This window comes from Ptychodera flava, chromosome 1 (genome assembly GCF_041260155.1).
Source record: "Ptychodera flava strain L36383 chromosome 1, AS_Pfla_20210202, whole genome shotgun sequence".
NCBI lineage: Eukaryota > Metazoa > Hemichordata > Enteropneusta > Ptychoderidae > Ptychodera > Ptychodera flava.
This window is the reverse complement of record NC_091928.1, coordinates 22,781,996-22,804,978: the sequence shown is the minus strand read 5'-3', so window position 1 is coordinate 22,804,978 and position 22,983 is coordinate 22,781,996. Positions and strand designations below refer to the sequence as shown.

Genomic DNA, 22,983 nt, shown 5'->3' with positions numbered 1-22,983 from the left:
AGTTAAGGTAGAACGCACCTCGGGGACAGACATTCGGACTCTCAAACTTTTACAATTCTCTTCTGATATACTACATGTGGGGGTTCATTTTAAAGCTCTTGCTGAAAGAAAACTTTTCACCGGCTTAAATTTCGAAATTCGAAAATTTTTATTTTCCTCCATAGAGTTAACACAGGGATAGCGGCCATTTTGAATTTCTAATATCGGTAAATCTTGGATAATTTGTTTCTCTAGTACCAAAATTTGCACGGTGACCCCCTATTTTTATTCTTGATTTTGAAAGAGAATGATTGAAAGATTCTTTGAGGAAAGTTAGAGCAAAAGTTTAAGTCTTTCACTTTCGAGGTGCATACTACCTTAAGCTTGGAACAAAGAAGGATTAAGTTGACAATTGTTACACGGGCTATTAATGTCCACCATTTTTACATCCGACATCTGTGGCCTCAATCTCTTTGCAGATACTGTAACTGTATATCACAGTGCATAAAAGGCAGATTTGCAAGGTATGTTGCATCCATGGCGATAACAGTAAAAAAGTCGTGATAAAGAATGGTTACTGTGCATTTCGCTACCATCAACCGTGCTCTTCCTACAGTTGCTATTGGCACTGCTAAGACCTGGGAAGTACAGATCCCGGTGTCTGGGCAACCAAGTATAAATATGGCAAGTGTTATCTGTAGGGTATTCCATCATCAACTGTGTTTCCTCTGGCTTCTGAAAGTTTTTAGTAAATTTACGGATTGGGTATTTAAACTTTCGTAAATTTTGAAATTCATAAGTAAACTTAACCGTTCCAATACAGAATATAATTCAATCAAATTCAAATTAAGTACAACATGTGCTTAGACAGAACTATTTTGAGGTTTGGGGCCTTCAGCTCTCAATCAACTAGCTGCTTCCTTGCATTCGTATATTTACGAATCAACAATGAAAAAAATTAGTAAATCATCTAAAAAATTAGTAATTTTACGAATTTGAGAGTGGCAGAGGAAACACAGATCAACAGTACCATATGCTCACCTCCAGGGATGGCAAGTTCCAAACAAATATAAATCTCGGCCAATCATTAATCATATTAATATTTTATTTAATATTTTAATGTTAATATAGAACATGCCTTGGGGATAGCTAGTCAGACTCTCAAATTTCAACAATTCTTTTCTGATCTACCACTTGTGGGGGCTCATTTAACCCTTTCACCACCATGGTTTGTCCCAAATCCATTGTTTTCTATGGTAAAGTTGGACCTGTACACAGGGAACTGGGGGTGAAAGGGTTAAAAGCTCTTGGAGAAAGAAAAACTTTCACTGTCTTAGTTTTTTGAATATGCATAATTTAATTTTTCACCCATTGAGTTAACTCAGGAATGGCGGCCAGTTTGAATTTCAAATATCGCAAAATGTTGGATAATTTGTTTCGCTAGTTCCAAACTTTGCACGGTGAACCCAATTTATATTATTGATTTGGTAAGAGAATGGTTAAAAGTTTGTTGAGGAAAGTTCGAGCAAAAGTTTAAGTCTTTCACTTTCGAGGCACATACTAATATGAAGAAGCCACTGATAACTTGGCAAGTAGAACAGGGTAGTCTTACATCACAGGAGGACATCAAGTGATTCAGTTGCACAATGATTTGTTTGACTACAAACAATAATAAAATATTAAAGTTTGCAAGACCCTGATTCTTTGGAAGTATTTTTGTGGGGACAACTTTTTAAAGAGTTTTTTTTTTCTTTCAGGGGTAACATTAACACTAAAATGTTTTCTGAAATCTACCTGTACCAGCAGGGATCGAAATACCTGGTGGTCATGCATCAAAAGACCACCAATTATCTCATTTGGACCACCAGATTCTATTTTGGGTGGTCAATGTTGACCACCAAGTTTTTGGAGGTCACAATAGTGCACTGCAGAGCTGTAAGTCTTACATGCCTCTCACAGTTTATTGCCAGGAGTATCCAGAAACAATATATTATATTGTCCTCAGGGATAGATATGCAGTTATGTTGTACACGTCTTGTCTGAGTGTTCAATCACAGTCCGTCCGCTGTGGTTCAATGTCAGTCATTCAACACCACTCCACTACTCAACTGAGTGTTCCTTTGGATAGACAATGTCTCTCTTTGTTTTACTGTTTACTGCTATGATTATTGTGATTACGTCTGCAAAAGTTGCATAACATCTCCTTGCAAATTTCGTCTAGTCAGTAAAGTGACACAGATCAAGGTACAAAACTCTTACAAAACTTCATAATAGTCCAAAAAATGCAATAATATGTCATGTCATCAGCAGTAATTGTCATTTCTTGATTACTCAGTTTGTCATACATGCACTCTGCTAATGACAATTTTTTTGACCACCAAAATTTTGCAATTGACCACCAAAATTTGAATCTGGTGGTCAAACTTGACCACCAAACAAAAAAAATAAATTTCGAACCCTGGGACCAGTGTATCACTCTATTTACCAGTATACTGGTACCATATATCACTTTGTTGAAGTCAGTCACTTTCCCTGTCACTGTCAACATTTCAAGATACTGTATCTGTACACATGAAATATTTTCAAGTAAACGTGAGCCCGATCATGTCAGAAAATCTGCCAATTATGACTTTTAAAATTTTCTTTCCATGAGATGCACAGACTTGAAATCAAGCCTACCGGTAGGTTTTATTGATGATTTCAAATCATTGGCGCTCTGTATGACGGTTTGAATGCTGGGGAGTTTTACAGAAATTATCCAAAAATTTCAAGAGTTGTGAATATTAAATTAACCCTTTGAGCACTGTAATTTTCTCCTGCCAAAATTTTAGTGCAAAATTTTACCAATTTTCATGAATTTTTCTGTAATTTTGGATAATGTTGGACCAAATGGACATCACATTTCATTGGCTACAGTTTTTTTCTCAAAATTTTACCAATTTTCATGAATTTTTCTGTAATTTTGGATAATGTTGGACCAAATGGACATCACATTTCATTGGCTACAGTTTTTTTCTCAAAATTTTGGCAAAAATCTGAGAAAACTTGACTTGGATTTTTGTAAAGGGGACAAAAATAGACTTTGGCGCTCATGGGGTTAAAAAGCCTGCTGCTGTTGCATTCATCATACATCACACTTGTGCCGTATAAACCCTCATTACATCCACAATGTGGACTCTCATTATTGTTATTAAAGTGATGGAAAAAACCTTACACTGTCTATTAAGGAGGGGGGGGGGGGGAAATATCATCAGCTGCGGTAGAAAACGTTCGTTGGCAAAAAGTGGAACTCAGTCAAAACCATGAGACTTTGATAGAACTCTCTAGATAAAAACTCTCTTTCCAAAACATGCAGTACATGCAAGATATTATGCGAGCCTCCTCAATTAAAACTTTTTCCTACAGTTATGGAGCAAGATGAATGGTTTGGAGACCTGGTAACATTTCTCCTGTCCTTTCATACTGTAACTGTATCCCCAGATTGGAACAACTTCCATGGGAACCATCCATAAAGTGACTGTGGAAGTGCCACAGGGTACATGATCTTGTCATGGAAACAGGATGGATGCAACATGCCGGATGTCATTAAATTTCTAACAGAACTCACTCAAAGCAAATGTTAGAGTTTAGACATTGTAAATAAATGACATGTCCAAGCAAAGATTCATGCAGAATTAGAAAAACATCAATTGCTATAAGGTGCATGCAATTATCATCTCCAGGTTGTCATGGAAAAGTTAAAGGGACAGAAGCTGTCACTTTTGATGAATTTTTCGTCATTTTTGTTTTTAATGTCAACTACAGTTTCTTGTTCTATTCACCAAAGCATGTTGGGATGCCGGTACAAAGTATTCAGTTTGTCAACTCAGCCTGTACATGTGTAGACTGCATTGTTATTGCTGACAAGTGAATTCTGGCCTGGACTAGAACTCAAACGAAAGCAGTAATGATGAACTCTACTGTACTGTACATGTAAAGGCACGCGGCAGGCTAAACAGTAGTTGTTTCAACATGATTTGGGGAGAAATACAAGACATTGCGAGTGACGTACGAAACGAAAATAGCAAAAAAATCATCAAAAGTTACAGCGACTCATTCTTTGAACTAGAGACACGTCGCTATAAATGGAAAACATTCTACAGACAATAAATGACAGCTGAGAATTATTGTATTTGATGCAAATACAATAACCCTTCACCAATGCTAGCCATAAAAAAATTCTTTTTAACATAAACGAGAATGACACCATAAAATTGTGGATTAAATAAATACTAAAGGTATTAAATATCATGATGGTGGTGTGAAAAAATGCCACATATACAATACTTCCACTAACTTGGATGGTACATTTTTGAAAAGGTTCAAAGGTTAACCCTTTGAGTGCTATGATTTTTCCCGCCAAAATTCTAGTGCAACATTTTGCCCATTTTTATGAATTTTTTCTTAATTATTTTGATAATTTTGGAGCAAAAGGACATGACTTTTCATTGCCTACAGATTTTGATCAAAATAGTGAGAAAAATCTGGAAAAAATTTGCTTTAATCTGAGAAAAAATTTATCTGCATTATATTTTTTAGGTGAAACAAATTGACTTCGGTACTCAGAGGGTTAATTATGTCAGTGACAATCTCTAATAACCATTTTTGCTTCAAAAAATGGTTTAACCCTAGTGTTATCAGAAGTGATTCAAAATACTCTCTATTTATCAGTGGTTTGACCACATTGTTATAAAGGATAAAAACTGGACTTGCTGAATTTTTAGGATTTCAGCATCTTCCCGCACGTCTGTTTTGGAAAATCATGTTGTACGCTGTGTCTGTAGCAAATAATCTTTGAAGAAATTTTGTCTTTTGGAGGGGGGGGGGGAGCAAATTTCAAAATGGAGAGAATACATCAAAATTTAGGTTTTTACTATCATATGTACATGTACCAATATACAGTAACCCTATCACTAGTTCTATTTTTTCATTTATTTTTGTTTTTAAATATCAACTGTGATTTCTTGTTCTACTCCCCAAAGCATGTTGAAATACACAGTACTCAGCTTGTAAACTCAGCCTGTACATGTGTAGAGTGCGTTGTTATTGCTGACATGTGAATTCTGGTCGGGAATAGAATTCAAATGTAAACAATAATCAACAGTGTACATGTATTTTACACGTATATCTGTAAATGCTGTTGACAAAAAGAACAAAAATAGTAAGAAAAAAATCAATAAAAGTTTCAGCTGCTGTAACTTTAATGACGAAGGTCAGATATTTCCATCAATGAAAATGACCAGAGGGCTGATGACGAATAGAATATTGAAAACAAACCTGCATCGTAAAGATTTTGTGACTCTGAGCCTTCGGCCGCATCAGGATTTCCGTTGAAGATGGCCGTCCCAACAAAATCCGTGAAGAATAACTTAAATCCCATGATAGCCGTGGTTGTGACAAAGTGAGCTGTCCAGAGTCGAGCCAGCACAGCGGGCATTGTTATAACGCTCTGTTGAAGCTCTTGTATATTTCTGACAACCGCGTCTGGCAACAGTTTACGGGCTGCCCTAGACAGCAAACCCACATTGGAGATTCTCGTCCTTGTTTTAACAAGATTGTGAAGTAGATTTCTACCGTTAATGTCGTTGCCGTAGAAGACCGGACCATCTGATATTAGAATTTTCATTGACAAATCTCCATTGGATGATTTGCTTTCGCCAAATTTACTAATGCTCGATTTTTGAAGATATTTGTCGATTTTTTCAGTTAGGTCACTCATGTCTTTAGTCCTAGTATCGTGCTTATGTATTGCTGGTTTTGTGGAGCTGCATGGTTTTGCTGGTGTGTCTCTTGCCAACAAGAGTGACGTAACCGCGGCTGACGTGAATATGACTAACAAAATTGAAAAGACAGCTTTCTCAGGTTTGCTAAATTGTAAACCCCACCTTGTCTGTGTCCAGTCGATGGATGTCAGCCAGTAGCCGATACAGCCTCCGATACTGGTCATGAAAGAAAACACGGTGAAACATCTGTTGTGCTGCTGGGGGTTAGTACAGCAGTCTGACAGCAGGGCTTCAAACGGTGTGTAACACGCCTGAGTGCAGAAGTCAAGCACGATCACGGCAAGAGCCAAACTGATTTTCCCGATGGCGCTTCCGTAGGGAATGATCACCAGGGTGACGATGGTCCCCACGGAGAAATAGAAAATGAACGGTCGCCTCCTCCCGTAGCGGCTTGTACACTGATCGCTGTAGACGCCCAGCAGTGGAACCAAAATGAGGGCAAAGACGGGGCCGAGCCCCATTACAAAACTCATCGAGCCTTCGGAGAATCCAGCCTTGAGTAACATGGGAGGGATGTAACTGAAGGCGGCAGAGGTGCACAGCTCCAAGCCGCAGATTATTGAATTGAGTGACAGCAGGTAGGACAGTCGGAAATCATGGCCCAGTCCTAGCGACGGCGTGGCTGTCAATATACTGACTGTATCTGAAGCTGGCATATTTGACGTCTCTCTATCTCCCCCGGCTCTGTTGATGTGCCACTGTGGTATCTAACTGCTGCGTAGTAGCAGATGATGCAGTTCTATATAGTTGTACATGCTGTCTGCCTGCACCCAATCAAGTCACTGCCAGCTGCATCGACATTAATCCAAGCAAACACTCATCGGATCACTCTAATTCCCTGGAAAAAATTTAAAAAAAATACCCCGTTGTCAGAAATAGGCCAGAGTTGTTTGACAGCGATAAGCAAAACACGTCACCTAAAAGCCAAATTATCAATACGTCATGATAGGGCCTATAACAATTACGTGTATATGAATTATTGGACGCTGAAAAGAAATAAATACAGAAATCAATTATTTCAAATCCTGTCTATGAAGTAATATCATACAGGAAATTTTAATTTTGCAAACAGGACATGAAATTGTATCTGATAAAACATTCAAGACAAGCGGGTAATACCAATTTAGATGCCCTTGTTAACACTATATTTTAAGTACATCGCATTTAATATTATTCAAAGAGTATGTGGTACCGGTAATGTTAATACAGTACAGCATTGCCAGGATTACTATCAGGAGAGTGTAATTGAACCTGCTCACCCCCAATTCTGTGTAAACAGGTCCTCACTTACTACTGATAACAATGGGCTCAGGCCAAACCATGATATTGAAAGGGTACAAACCAGGATACAAGCGTCATGATCTAATGTTGCATGAATTTTAGACAGTGATCATGGTGTTGTGCCTTCCAGCCTTCTCACCCTATTGCCTTGTATACAGGTCCAAACTCGCAATTAAAAAAAGGGGGTTGGACCAAACCATTGTGGTGAAAGGGTGAGATTCCCATTTGCAGGAGTGGTGATATCTCAATCCTTTGACAAGGTTTCCATCTGTTGAATGATGGATTGAATGAAAAATTTCTTCTGATGCAGACAGCTGTTTCGTGCGTGCAGATTTCACAGTACAAGTACTTTTCCTTCTAAGTAAAAGAAATGGGAGGCCGTCCAGTCTTTTCATATTTTTCAGCCTGTACTGTACTACAATTTACATGCAATGCTGACAAAACATTCCACAGTAGTATACATGTAGCAAGTCAGTTCATGCCAACATGCTCTAACATGAACTTGGCCACTGAAATACACATTTTATAGCTACTGTGTTTGCTATACAGATATTACCCAGTCACTGTTTGTTTTTGACAAACATATTTTAATTACTTGAAAAAAACCAAAAGCCCAATACTTACGTCTTCTACAATTTACTATCAATGAAATAAAAGAACCTGAAGATACCAGACAATAAGGTTAAGTGTACCTCAGCTTGAATTGACCACTAACTCTCTAACTAACTTAAAAACCATATCTGATCCCTGATCTGATCCATATTGGCTTTTGAAATTATACTGGTACCGGTATGTTTGGTTTATTCAGATAAGAATACTTGCAATTCTATAATTGCCTGTTTTGAGATATTCTATCTATGATATCTTTTCTAGGTATCTGTGGAATATAATCTTTAAAGCTTCCATTATAATAGTGAGAGTTTCTAAAGTGCATGTATCCTGCGATATAAGGCGACTTCTGTCATATTTTTCTGTAAACAACAATGTTGTTTTCTACTGGTTATCACAAGTTGAAGGGTTGTAATAATTGTCTTCCAGATCAGTAGGAATGCATGACAGTCACCAGTAACAGTTGGTTATATATTACTTCATTTACTACATTTTTCTAGTTTATCTTTCATATTCCAAGGTGGTGGTTATATTTGACCTGCAGCAGATAGATATAAAATTTTGTTGAACATGGGTTGCATTCCATGGTAAAACAAACACCGACTTTTTCTTATTAAAGTGACAATAACCTTGACTTTTGATAACATTGTCATTACATTTGTTTTATAAAACAAGTATTCCGTACATTCTATTATTCTTCTTCCTGAATTGCATTGAACAACAAAATTTCAGCCCTGCAAAAATAAAAGAAACTGTATTTTACAGCTTTAACCAAAATTATGAATAATGAATATAAATGCAGCTGATAGAGCTTAATTATCACTAACAAAGGAGAGCAAAATATGTTAGACATAAACACCGGTAATTGATCATTAGTAATTGTACCAGTATTACAAAGGATATATCTATTTGGACTGATAAATTATTCTAACGGTCAGAATGTATTCTGTACATGGATGAAAATAAAGATGTTCACCCTTGTACTATGGTACAGTGGTATGTGTCTCAGAGGCAGATCTTCGGACTCTCAATCTTTTGCGACAGATTTTTGGTCTACTGTTATGATTTGTAGGGGCTCATTTTGAAGCTCGTGGAGTGAATAAAAGTTTTCACGGGCTCATTTTTGTGAATATCAAAAAATTTCATTTTCCTCATTGGAGTTATTAAAGGGGAAGTTCACCAAGGATGATTTTTACATGTATGTGCTAGCTTTGTGGTCACTTACCCCGGAAAAGCTATTTTCGCCATTTATAACTTGCACGATTTTTACAAAAACCGATAGAAATAGTACAGGAAGTTGCCCATGTAATTTGAATCATGGGAAAAAGCGCCAAGCTTGGAGCTTGCATCATGTGATATGGAAGGCACCATTTTCCCATGGTATGGCATTGTCCACTCACCATGCTTAAACCAGGCTGTGCGTATTTACATAACTTTTGTTTATACTGAGTATCCTTGCATAAACGGTGAATCACATATGATAAACTGTCCACTGTCAGATTTTGTGTTGCTGTTTACTACTGCATTACTGTGAGCGGACAATGTGGGGGCCATACCCATCCGAAGATGGTCCCTTCCATATCACATGATGCAAGCTCCAAGCTTGGGGCTTTTTTCCCATGATTCAAATTACATGGGCATTTTCCTGTACTATTTTTATCATTTTCTTAGAAAATTGGGCGAGTTATAAATGGTGAAAATAGCTTTTCTTGGGTAAATGACCACAGAGCTACCACAGGGATGGCGGCCATTTTGTGAATTTGAAATATCGGTAAATCTTGGGTAATTTGTTCCTCTAGAGCCAAATTTGTACGATGAACCCAGTGATATTTAGTCTGGATCTCGAAAAGGAATGGTTTTTATAGTTTCCTTGTGGAAAGTTCAGGCAAAAGTTGAAATCTTTCAATTTCAAGGCATGCACTAACATTGCCCCTATTACTTTCAAAGATGAGGTTACATGTACTTGGAACTTTCGGTACATGTAGGGATTTGGTGGCGGTCACCACTGCCTGGTATTGTGCTGTAACTCAAGTGCTATCAAGGACTTTTTACCGGTATTTCTCACGATGCTGTGGTTTAAATAACCACATTGCAGTTTTCAATGATAAGCATGGAATATTCTACAGGCAAAGGAGATGTTCTCATTATGCACATAAATGTAAAAAAAAACTTTGATACGGTATTGTATTTTTGATTTTTATTACGGTGACATTTGCATTACAAAACAGCATGCAATACATAACTTTTCATAGTTTTACAGGTTGAATTAAACCTTTACAAGCTTACACGTCACCTTTGATCAGTTTTCAAAATGTTAATAATATATGCAATGGAAGCTTGCATGATGTAACATCGGCTACACCAATGTTTCTACCTACACTGGAGTGCAACAGCTGTCAAACAGGAATTTTAACTTGTCACATTTTGATAAGCTCACAAAGCTCGCCGCTATCTCAGTACTAAGTTTGGTCATGTGTCAAGACATTCCAGTCATACAAAGTATGTGCAATAGGTAAATAATTCTAAGTTTTGGTTTAGCCTTTCTGGTTAATATTTGGTGATTATGCATTCCAAAAAGGTATTTTTGTTCTACTTGTAAAAGCAGTCTCTTGTTCTGCTCCAAAAATCATGCCAATTTGTCCAGTACTTAAAGGTCAGGGACTTGATCCATGAGATAAAGTTCGTTCTGGTCTGTAAGGGAATTATGGAGGTGTTAAAGCCTGTTGTTTTCCATTGAAATTGTAATCTAGTTAGTAAATTTCCTGGCAAGACAATCTGAGGCCTGGTACATCAATATGCCGTTCATACACAGGCCATTGAAACGTCTCTGAAACGGTTCTGGGCCAATACTGACACAGAAAGTTATGTGTGGACACTCCGAAATGTTCTGAAGCGTTTCAGATTTGAGACGGTTTAGTCGGCCGCCCGACCAGAGCCGTTGTAGGGATTAACTCTATCCGCAAATCGCTGTGTGGACAGACTGAGCCGCTTCAGAAGCGTTTCAAACGCCCTCACGCGACAGGTATTTGTAACATAAAACAAACAACAACCAATATACAATATTCACTTTCGCCATGGCTGCCGAACACAGTACTACATCTCGCGGTATACTGGTCCGACGAAGAGATAAGCTTGATACCAAAAACCCTATCAATTCGACCAGAAAAAATTCATTACGATTTGAAAAACGTCGAATTAATAGGAAATTAAAACTGCCGAAATAATTTAGTGGTCGAAATTAATTTGGAACGACGAGGATGAAATTTAAGCGAGACATTTTTGCCATGTTGAGACTGCTTCAAAGCATGGACTGTGAAATTTTGTGAGGTCGACAAATTTCGTAACAAAAAAACCTCAAACGCACGTTGGTGTCACATCAAAATCAAAGTGGCCGCGATTACAAACGGAACAATCTGTGAGACTGCCACCGGCCGCTCGACGGACGACACGTAAGTTGACATCGTGTGCCAGCCCTTGGAAATATATTGTAACTCCTTGACAGGCAGATGAGATAGTCTTATAGCGTTTGATGCATTGAAAGTTTGTAAAAATAATAAAAAATGACATCACCGATCATAAGAAACGTGGTGTTGAAGATAATAGTTTTTAAAAGAAGACTATGACGACCATATTTCTGTAAGTATTATCTAACTTTAGAAAACCAACATCTGAAGATTTACTTCCACCAACACTTTTGGATTTGTTCCACTCTTTATTATAAGATTAGTCGAATTTCTGGAAAGTAGGTGTACATTTTCGATGTCTGTGTATCGTCTACACCGAAGTCATATCCTAAAGAGTATAATCAGTTCGCGACAGCGTAAACCTCTCTCTCCCTCTCTCTCTCCGGCATTTCAATGTTTTATATTGTCGACATTTATATATCAGTCTGAAGTTTCAGGTCACTGCTCATTGCAAGTAGTTGATGTCAATTTTTCCGTATCGGGCATGGCCTCTATCGTCACTCTAATTGTTAGTGTTTTCCTGTTATATTCCATATCAAACTCAAAACACAACGTGAACAACGCTGATAATATATTGCATATTTCGTATCGAAAACCGGTAAAGTTCGTAACTGGTGACATGTCACGCCCTGGAGAAAGTTCATCACCATCGATCGAATGTCCGTGGCGCTTTTGCTTCCAAATAGACATATTGAAATGCACAGGGAACTTCGCGGTATGGCAATTATATGAACTTTACCTTGAAGAAAGTCTGTGACTTTAAACTGGCCGTACAACCAACAATAAACATGGCGGAGCAATGATACCGATTTCAGAGACTTCGATTTTTTTTTCATTGCGACCTCGACCGCTGGTGAGAGCGAGTCGTCTATTTTTTCCCGCTGGCTATTTCATTAATCTACCGATCATCCACCGTCGAACACTTCGAAACGATGGTCGCGGTCACGGATTCAAGGACGTTCACAAGAAGAAATTATCAATAAGTGGCGCGCAGAATTATTTTTACTGGTTTTGAGAACTTCTAAAATAACTTGTAATCTGTATATCTTCACACATCGAACCGATTTTTGTATACCTATCACCGTCGAGAACCGATATTGTATACCTATCACCGTCGAAGTTTATGTCTTTCACTGTAGAGTTCTTTTTATCCAAAACACATATTCAGAAGAGTCCCACAGAGCAGTCAAATGAAAGGATAATTGCTTCAAGCGAATGAAATTGCACGAAAGAATGAAAATCAACAGCACACCATGGACGTGATTTAAAACAATAGAGCTTGTGAATAGGACTATTTGAGTAAAAAGTGCCGTTTTTTATCGCAATTTTAGCAACTTTAACGACCCTTTATTCTTTACTAATACCTTTCCATAATTGAATTAAACTAGGTTTAGGGCTTATACACACAGTGTACACTGATGTACAGAACTTTAAAAAGTATTCTGCTGGTAACGAACAGGGTTTACACTCTAATGGGCGCAGTAAAACAATGGTCACGTCCATAGATTCAAGGACGTTCACGGGAGACAAGATGGCAAATAGTGCAGTGTCGTAAAATTGCTTAGACTAGTTTTAAGAACAGTACAATATCTGGTCATCGGTGTACCGCTACCTGTGAATCGAAACGACAAGTGTAGACCTATAGCTTCGAAATTTTATGGGAGAGACACCACGACTGAGACCGACAGTAGCATAACAAACTATTCCCAATTGTTCGTCGTGTTTAATACAGACATCTCTGTAGGTGATTATGGTTTCTCTTTAATCAAAAGTCCGACATTGACAAAATTGACATAAAATAAGTCCGAAAAGTTATGTTTTATTCAACTAACTGATTCATCTCCTTTGATATCCCCTATTAGCTACATGTAAACAGTCCGGAAAGACTGACATCGATGTCTCCCGGGCCCCCATTTCTTCACCGTTTTGCAAAACATCTCATCAGCCGGACGCATGGGCAATATCTTTGTACGTTGGTCAAAACTAATGACAGTATAGGTCAGGATGTAACATCGGTCAAAGTAATATTGAATATGGAAGACGAAAATGCTTTCATTGATTGACAAAATGAGAGGGAACGAGTCAGTAATATATCGAACCATAAAGGGGAGATCGAGACTGCCATCCCCCATGATTAATCAACTGGGAACAAAATATATATTTCGATCAACAGACTTACACAACCAGAGACAGCATTTTATTCAGCTGTAAAATAACTCACCGCCTTTCCTATAATAACACCCCGTTTGCGTTTCGATCTACTCTGCTCTGTCTCCAATCGGTATGGCCGTCCGGGTTTCGCCTGCCGTACACAGTAAGTGAGGCTACCCACAATTCCCCTTGATTTGTTCACTCAGACATTTTTTGCTAAAGGCTTGTTCAATTTTATCAGTTTCTTAACAATTTTTAACTTACAATTTTAGTTCAGGATTATTTGTTAAAACTATGTTCCAAAATTATTGATTATGTTTAAAATTCAAGAGTAAATTGAATGAGAAGTCGATGTTTGGAGGTGCTAAAAATTGCACACTTGTCAAGATAAAGTTATCAGCAACTAAGATGGTCTCATCATACCACCTGTCAGACATGCAAATTTCCTTTGTTACGAACATTAAAAAAAATCAATACCCTTTCTTTTGCCAACACAGATGCCACTTATTCCCTTAGTTTCCTTGAAAATATTGTGTATGGCTGTCAAAAATCTATGTCGACAAAATTACAAAATTGCTATCTCCTCCGTGGAAAAAGGGTTGATCTTCTCATTATTCACAGTGAGAAATCAGAAAATTATGATGATCAGAACTATGTTGCCAGAATTTTGAAATATGGACCGAGTTGTTCTGTGTACAGAAGAAATTTGCTTCAGTTCAGTGAGTGATCTCCGTGTGTACAGATCATGGAGAATTGTGGGTAGCCTCACTTACTGTGCCGTACTGACTGATACATGGTTATTTCTTCACATATTTTTTCATCGTTTGGCATAAAATACAGCATCTCTTTGTGCACAAGGCAAATCAACGTTTAGAAGGAAAGTCACAGGAGGTTAGGATATTATATACCGTAGGTGAAATTAGAATGGAATGTTGAAGATGAAAAGACTTTTATCAGTCTACAAAAATTGCCATAAACCGAGAATTGAGATTGTCTTTATGATTTATTAATTGGGAACAAAAATATTCGATTGAGTCATTAAGTTTGTGTTTGATTCGTTTTAAAATGTGTTCCTACATTCTTATCCGATTGTTTGTGTTAATAAAATGTTTGTTTCGCCTCGGATATTTGTAGGGAAGTTTGGATTAGTGTGGACGGTAATGTTTTGTTTGTGTGAGGAAAGCTTATGGCGAGGCGAAACAAACATTTTTATTAAAACAAACAATCGGATAAGAATGTAGGAACACAATTTAGAAACGAATAAAACACAAACTCGACACAAAAACATTTTGGATAGTTCGGTGGGGAGCCTCTTTCACATTCTTTACAGCCAGTACGACGTCGTTCGTTTCAGCCATCTTGTTATGCAGTATGCTTGGCCATAACACACCTTTTGAACTCGAGGAGGGCGCATTAAGACGTCTTAAATATCAAAACAATGGCTTAATTTTGTGAGTATGGACACGAGCGGACCCAAACTATTAATCCCCTGTGTTTACAAATCACAAATAAAGTCGCTGAAACGTTTCAATTTTTGCCTGTATGAACGAAGTCCAACATTATGGTTTGGAAAAACAGAGGGGTGGGCAATTTACATAACAATGCATGATATTATTTTGTTGTGGAAATATATTCTTTATATGAATAGATTGCTCCAAAAAAACAGACGGGGTGGCCCACCCCTAATAAATCCCCTTGTGGAGAACCCCGCACATACCTATAAATTTTGATTTTTAATCAGTCCATACAAGTTCCATAAAACGTGATGAAATCCTGACGGCTGGTTGATGAACTCAGTCACACATCACATTTGTCAATGTAGAAAATTTCAGTAACAGGTGGCAATAAAAGTATAGGCAGTTGCAAGTAGTGTATGAGAACACATTAAATTTTTGTGAAAAGTCTGCAATTTTTCTTTAAACTGTTATTTTCACAGCTTGTACACCAGTAAACATATTATAACCTTATACAACAGTGTATTACTCTACACTACCGGTACATGTATAGCGTACCCCACAAGCCTGGTTTTAGTTTATCAACACATGTAAGCATACATCCATCCTTATAATTCTTTGGATTCAAAGTAGAGTGCTTGTAACCACACCCTTTTTTGACTGTTGTAGTACTACAATGAGCATGTGTTTGACAACACTGGGTTGTGTCAAAGGTCGGGGCATTTTAAAACTCACAATGGATCTATACAATGGGAATAACTGTGATCTCCAATTGAATAGATAGCCTAGTTTTAAATCTCCCTTGCTGGTTATGTTTGGCCCACTGTGGTTTCAATATTGTTTGTTCTGTTTGTAGAACACATTCTCCTTCTCTGCTCAAAAAAGTTGTGTCCAAGTGTAAAGTATTCAACTCAACTGTGTGTATACCGGGTATATCGGATATGCAGATATGTTACTGTTCACAAATTAATTCTCAGATTATGGTAAGTTTGTCTACAGTAACGCTACGTACTGTCCACAATGCATTGTGTTCACAAGTATGATATTATGAGTTTTGACATATCTTAGGCAGGAGAAGGAGACGGACTCAAGGTTTTTAAACAAAACAAAAATATTATCAAGATTTACAGCCGGTATGCCTCTAATATTTCTAAAGCTGAAAATTGCAAAATAACATCAAATTGAATATATTATTATAAAACTTTGTTTTTGCTATTCGATGGTTATGCTTGCAATTGATGTTCAACAAACTCAAGATGAGAATGGCATCAGCAAGATTACAAAAAGTACAAAAATAAACTTGTTTTACTCAGACATTGAGAAACACTGAACGTTACTTGTCACTTTATAGTACATGGCTGCTACATACCGGTACCTGGAATCAAAATGTATAGAAGTTGTATATTCATACCTGCAACTTTCAATATGTAATAGTTATAACCATTACATATAAAATTCTACAATTACAGTTGTAACATGTACCAGTAATTGTAATCATTATTGTGAATGTACATAATTACTACCACTCAACACTAATTTCTGAAGGACATCCCCCAGAAATTTGCATATCAATAGCACCGATTGTTATGTTGCTGGTATTTCATCGTTTTTTCCAACAATTAACTGACAAGAGCCCTCTATCCTTTCACTTACCTCTGTGGTGAAGACAGATCAGTCCCCAGTAGCAGTTGAGTCGGACCCTGACAATAACAGTGGTTTCAGCTGGTATATGACAAAGCATAATACTAAAACTACAGGGTGTGACCTCACACACCTGTGGAATGTGGCTTATCTCTACGCCAACACCTACGATTAATTAACCTTAGAGTGCTGTATTTTTTCCCACCAAAATTTCAGTGCAACATTTTACCAATTTTTATGAACTTTTCTGTAATTTTTCTGATAATTTTGGACCAAATGAACATAACTTTTCATTGGCCAAAGTTTTTTATCAAAATTTTGGCAAAAATCCGACAAAAATTTACTTGGGTATATTTTATAAGGGTGACAAAAATTGACTTTGGGTTAAACCATAGTATGACAGTGGCAGAAACATCCTTTTGTTCCCATTTTACAATAACATAATCTAGGAATTAAAAATACCAGCAGAACGTGAAAAGAAATTTACAGTGGGCTTAGTATACCATTGTGTGTATAAATATCTTTACAAAGGAAGGACAAATGTATCGTGTACCTACACTGTGTTTGCCTGTCTGTAACAGCACACATATCATTACAGTATATCAATGAATTGTAAATGACACACAGGTGAAACTCTGGAGAAAACCTGATAACCTCGACTGCATATTCGTGATGGGGTGACCGCCACACCTCACGTTGCATAACCATACTTTATTTATAAAATCCATGCAGCTATTTCAGTGCAAACATGGGCCTTTTTGCCAAAAATTCTCTGCCAAAATTCAAATAGAATTCTACTCACATGAGTATATCATGCACTTTTTTTCATGTCAAACACATCTGCGTACATCTAATGGTAGCCATCACATGATGTTTGCATTTTACAAAGCTGATTCAAAATTCAGGCTTTTAAAATCCATGTACTGGTTGAAAGATATTTTACTGAACTTGTGAAATGATATGTATCACAATATGCATGGGAAAGTTGTGTATCTTCATGAATTATTGAAGACCGTGTCAAAGGTTATTGCAATTCCCAACAGGGTCGTAGGTCACTACCAGGTCAAGTTACAAATGCAGTGAAGCATGACATGCTAAGGGGGACAGTCTTGAAGACACCTAAAAAACTCACTCAAGCACGATGATATCCACTGGCTTGCCTCCCAGAGACACCATAAACATTGTGATTTTTAGTGACTTGACCTTGGCAAGTGTAAAGTCATGTCGAGATCATTTCAGTTTTACGAGGACTTGACCTGGAAAGAATCTTGGCCCTACAACTTCAGATCAAGAAATAGAACAAAAATACCAAAATCCTATGCAAGAACGTATGCTGATAATTCAGGAGGTCGCTTTTCATGAAAAATTATTAGTTTTCTCACAGGAAGTGATAAACTATGATGAGAAGCTTGCTTGATTCCCCCCCCCCCCCCCCCCCCCCCGCAATCTCTTGGCCCAACCCTGACATGCCTAAAACACAAGAGATGTACCTGCTTGAATTTTTCACATTATAGTATGCAGCAGTGTGCCCTCTAACAGGATTACAGAAAACTTGAGTCAATTTGAAAATTTGCTAATTTTTCTTGAGTCACCATGTATTATTTCCTATTCAACTCAAAATTTTCTTGCGTCACAGAGAATTTTTTTGCGTCATGGCGTGTCATATTGGCTTAGAGGGCACACTGGTATGCAGGTAGTTCTACAGGAACAGTGGTAGCAATATTGTTCAGATGCCTTGGATGATGTACATGAAATCCCTATGTGTGTTTGTTTATCTACAGTAACATATACCGGTACATATGAGACAGACTGATTGCACTGTGATCAACAGCAACGCAAGTCTAAGTTTCAGTTTTAAACTGCTATTTAGTGTTTTTGCTGGGGAGTAGCACTTCTGCAGATCACACTTAAAACATATCACCATGCTATTAGATACGATGCTTTTCAGCATCCTGTAAGAGGTCAAGAGGTCAACCACAAAACCCTCTCTCCTCCATCATTAATACATACTGGCTGACACATTCTATAACCTTCTTACGTTCTTACTTTACCAGAGAAAGGTCTGCTTGTTTCAAGGACACTCAGCTTTTTCTTGCTGACAGTTTTCCTGATGTAACTACTAAACTCATTAGATTATGAACTGATAAAAACTGCAATTGACTGTTAATTTCCTTCTGAAATATGGTAATTCCTCAAAATTTTGATACGTCATTTAGGGAGCTGAAGGTAATTTACTAGCTGCTTTGATGTGTTATTGTGCGATCAAAATTCTGTCTATCAGAAAAAATGTTAACAGCCATTTTATTTCGGCTCTGTGGATGGTTTGACTTTGATAGGTGGGTGCACTACAGTTTACTTGGGTACAGTTTTATTTTACTGTTTGGGATATCATTTGACACATTCTGTTAACGTAAAACTGTTATGACATATAAACTGTTATCTGCCATCTAATAACAGGAGTGCCGCACATACCACAGACTTTGAAAACCTTGATTCCCATGGCAGGGCAGAGCAGTGTGTGACTATTGTATTCTTCTAGAAAGCTCACAATGTACCACAGCAACCGCAAGACACAATGCCAATTAGCAACAACAACAATCAACAATCAAAACAAAAAGTTAAAAATACCTGGAACAAATGAATGCTACCTACATGTACATGCACAAGATCTTCACCCCCTGATTACCTACAATTAATGCCGGAATTTTCCAGTGCCATTAGGAATTACCAGTACTTATATGTATAGCTTGATGCCAGATGGTGAGATGTGATACACAGCGAGTCACAGTATGTTTGGCATGGCATGGTATGGCAATTTTACTATATTGCAGTAGTCTGGGGGTTAATTAGGGCTAATTATTACACCAATACTATCCACCCCTACCCTACATATCTATCAATATTTATTTCTGCCCAGTTTAAACTATGCCAGTGCAAATGCCAAATCAATCTAAACTCAGCAGAACCATGGCAAACAGTTGTCATACGTGAGTTTGGGAAGGTTCCTCAAATAATACAACCTATTTAAAGACCCACATACCAAAAGACTTAAAAACCTTTTTGAATCGATAAAACATACATCCATCGTACTGTGTACCGAAACAGAGATAAATATTACACAAAGGACTTCATTGTTTGTGGATAGGTTGAGTTTTGACTTATGAACGTACCTCTTCCCCCAAAAAATCAATTTTATTTTCAGTGAAGTCAGACTTGTTATCTAGATATAACAGACCTGATCAATATTTACAGATTAAGCTTTAACAGCCGTAAGGTTTGAGGAGTCTTCCTACAAAACAACTACATTTATGTTTGATATCAACCCTACCGGTACAACCGTTAATTTTACTTTTCTACAAAACTATTTGAATCAAAGTTTTCAGATGACAACTTGGCGCAGCCGAGCTAATCTCCTTATGCCAACACACAAACTTACCGGCTGAAGACAGCAAATTCTCCTGTATACCGGTATACCGTATATCTTCAGCTCATTCACATGTAAATTTGGTTCAACAATATTGTTTTTCTCTGCAATAAAACTTAACTGCTATGCACTGGACATGAAAGGGTTAAAAATGCCATTATTCAATGACAACATCAATTCACCAACAGCAATTATACCAGAAAATATGGGTTTAATAGCTCAGTTGTTTGGAACACCCCAATACTTGTCCTTGTTGCCAATACGTACCACAGGTTGATTTATTCCTATCACTTAAAACCATATGGTTACTATTTTTATTGAGGAAAAAAGGGATCATCGGTTTTGCTAGTTGTGCTGGCAGGTATTCTCTATAAACTATCCTACATGTAGCTGTACCATTGTTCTGAGGTATTCCCTTGACTGCAATGGAACAATGGAACATTGGTTGAGAGTGAAACCGACTTAAAGTTCAGAACACAACATCCTGTGAGATCTGATATCTGATCAGATTACGTGTATATCATTGTGTGGACTAATCTGAGGATTGCAGGAAACAATCGCAATACTGACAGGAAAACCTGCACAGTTTTAGAATTTGAGCTGAATTTATAAGGACAGTATATGAGAGTTTTCAGTTACTAAAAGTATGCACAATTGTCAATCATAAATTTATCAAATACAGTTCACTTTGTAATGCTAACTGCAAAAGGTAAACCCTTGCCTCTAATGTGATGATGAATGATGACCCCTAGTAACCCTGCCATTTCATTTATTGGTTTAATTAACCCTTTGAGTGCCAAAGTCAATTTTTGTCGCCTCTATAAAATATACCCCATTCAATTTTTTTTCAGGTTTTTTGGCTAAAATTTAGATAAAAAACTGTAGCCCATGAAATATTATGTCTATTTGGTCCAAAAGTATCAAAAAATTACAGAAAAATTCACAATAATTGGGAAAATGTTACACTAAAATTTTGGTGGCAAAAATTACAGCACTCAAAGGGTTAAAAACTCATTTAGTCACCTGATATTGCGTACACATAATTTGTAATATTAGCATATTTCATACAAATTTATGTATATGCTGCTATCTTCTACGATACAATTTTCATTGCATAGGACATGATAATCAGGGCTCTCAACAGGAAGAGGGATGACCCACCACTCTGTTTTTGGAACAATCTATTAATATACTGATAGTGATAACCACACCAAAGAATAATTTTAACAAAAAATAATATGCAAATCATGTACTGTTATGTAAATTGGCAATCCCTAGTGTTTTTCAATTTTTGGAGCATAGTGATGATTATACACATGGCATGGGAAATCTGAATCAAGGGACATTAATTAAAATCTGTATTAACCCATTGAGTGCTGTAATTTTCCCACCAAAATTTTAGTGCAATATTTTATTAATTTTATGAATTTTTCTGTGTGTTTTTTGATTATTTTGGACCAAACATTTCATTGGCTACAGTTTTTTATCAAAATTTTGGCAAAAATCTGAAAAAATTGACTGGGTACATTTGATGAAGGCGACTAAAGTTGACTTTGGTGCTCCAAGGGTTCAACTTAAGCTGTATTTGATTTGCATGTTGTGAGTCACTTACAAATCAACATTTAATAGGCTCTTGAGAAAAAGATATTTATGTCTGTCTGACTGAAAATCTTGATCATTTTACTTATCAATAACCTTATCATCAGATTTGACTCTTTAATGAGCTCTATTATTTGCAGGTCTCTACTCTAATGGGATTAATAGACTGCAACAAAGGTAGGAACAGTTTTATTAGCTTCATCTGCTGACATATTTACACACTACAGTGTCAATGCAAAGTCTGGGATACCTCTGTCAACCTCTCACAACCAGGACAAACTTATATTATCCTTCTGGCAGAAAAGTAGGTCTCACCCGACGTGTGGGCAATACACGATACAGTATGCTCTTAGAACATGTCACTCACGTGGAACAGTACGATCAGAGAATTGCCTCTCCTATCAATAAATTTTATACTGGTATGTGATAATGTTGAAATAATGACAGATTATGACCACAGTTATTCTGCCTATGATATGAATCAGCACATTGTATATCAGCAATTTGGCTTTTTCTGTCCTCGTCGAATGCAATTATTTCCTAAAATTACACTGATTAAATAGACTCTTGGCTGAATTTTTCAGTTGGGAAACTTTCTCGCTTCTCTTCTTTATTCTACTGATTTATAAATTTGTACAGATTTCTTTATATATTGCCAGAAATGTGTAAAAGAATTGTTGGTGCTACAATTTTTGTTCACTGTGACACAGAAAAATTATGAAGTCGACATGTTCTTTGTAAAATAGTACAAAAGGTCCTTGACAGCAGAAATGGTATAGGGCGGATAAGTTACCAGGATCATGTGTTTTTATTTCATCATAACTAAATAAATTCTTGTTTTAAGCAATGAATGACTAACAGATACAGGGAATGAATCTAAAACCTGTTCGTCTGCCACTTTCTTAAAAATAAAATCCCATATTAACGTAAATGTTTTCACACAACACCATATCAACAGAAGAAAAAATTTGCATCAAGTTTACTGCATTCCGAAACATTACACTCAGTGTGACAGAATTCGGACAGGGTAGTAAATTTCGCCTAAAGTCGTTTCGTAAATGACCAGCAATACGAAATCTTATTACCATACCTTTCGAAACTTTATTGTGGTTATTCTCAAACTCAGTTGATACGACGGGAGTGATATTTCGGGTCAAAGTTGCCAAAGTTTTGACCCCATGTCGATGGCGTAGTAATCGGACTGCAATCCCAGAAATCGGACGTCGTGTTTGGAATGTGATTAGGAGCTAAGTATTGATAATTTGAAACTTCAAACCACCAATTTATAATTTCGATGTGTTTAGAAAACTGTATATAAAGAATATTTCATGATAATTAGTTATGTTTAATCTATGGACGACTCAACTATATTTCGACGTGTATAGCGCTAGATATCGGACACGGGCTGCCTCTGTGTGTGTTGCTTTCGGCACCTTGTATCGTACGGTGTGGCTAACTTCGCTAAGTTTGTTCAGTGAGTATTACTTATAATTGTTTCCATTGCATATTTTGTTTGTATTAGAATCGCACAGGCATTATTTAATACAATAGCGAGTATA

The 22,983-nt window shown here is 37.0% G+C and overlaps 1 protein-coding gene across 1 annotated transcript in view; it reads right to left on the bottom strand.

Annotated features, from left to right (window-relative positions):
• The window catches only part of LOC139133189 (solute carrier family 45 member 3-like), a 32,734-nt gene that overhangs the window by 5,247 nt on the left and 4,504 nt on the right, over nt 1–22,983 (bottom strand). The window contains exon 2 of the mRNA XM_070699626.1: nt 5,296–6,639. Coding sequence (XP_070555727.1) covers nt 5,296–6,457 — 1,162 coding nt within the window. The 5' untranslated portion in view covers nt 6,458–6,639. The remainder of the gene's footprint in view (nt 1–5,295; nt 6,640–22,983) is intronic.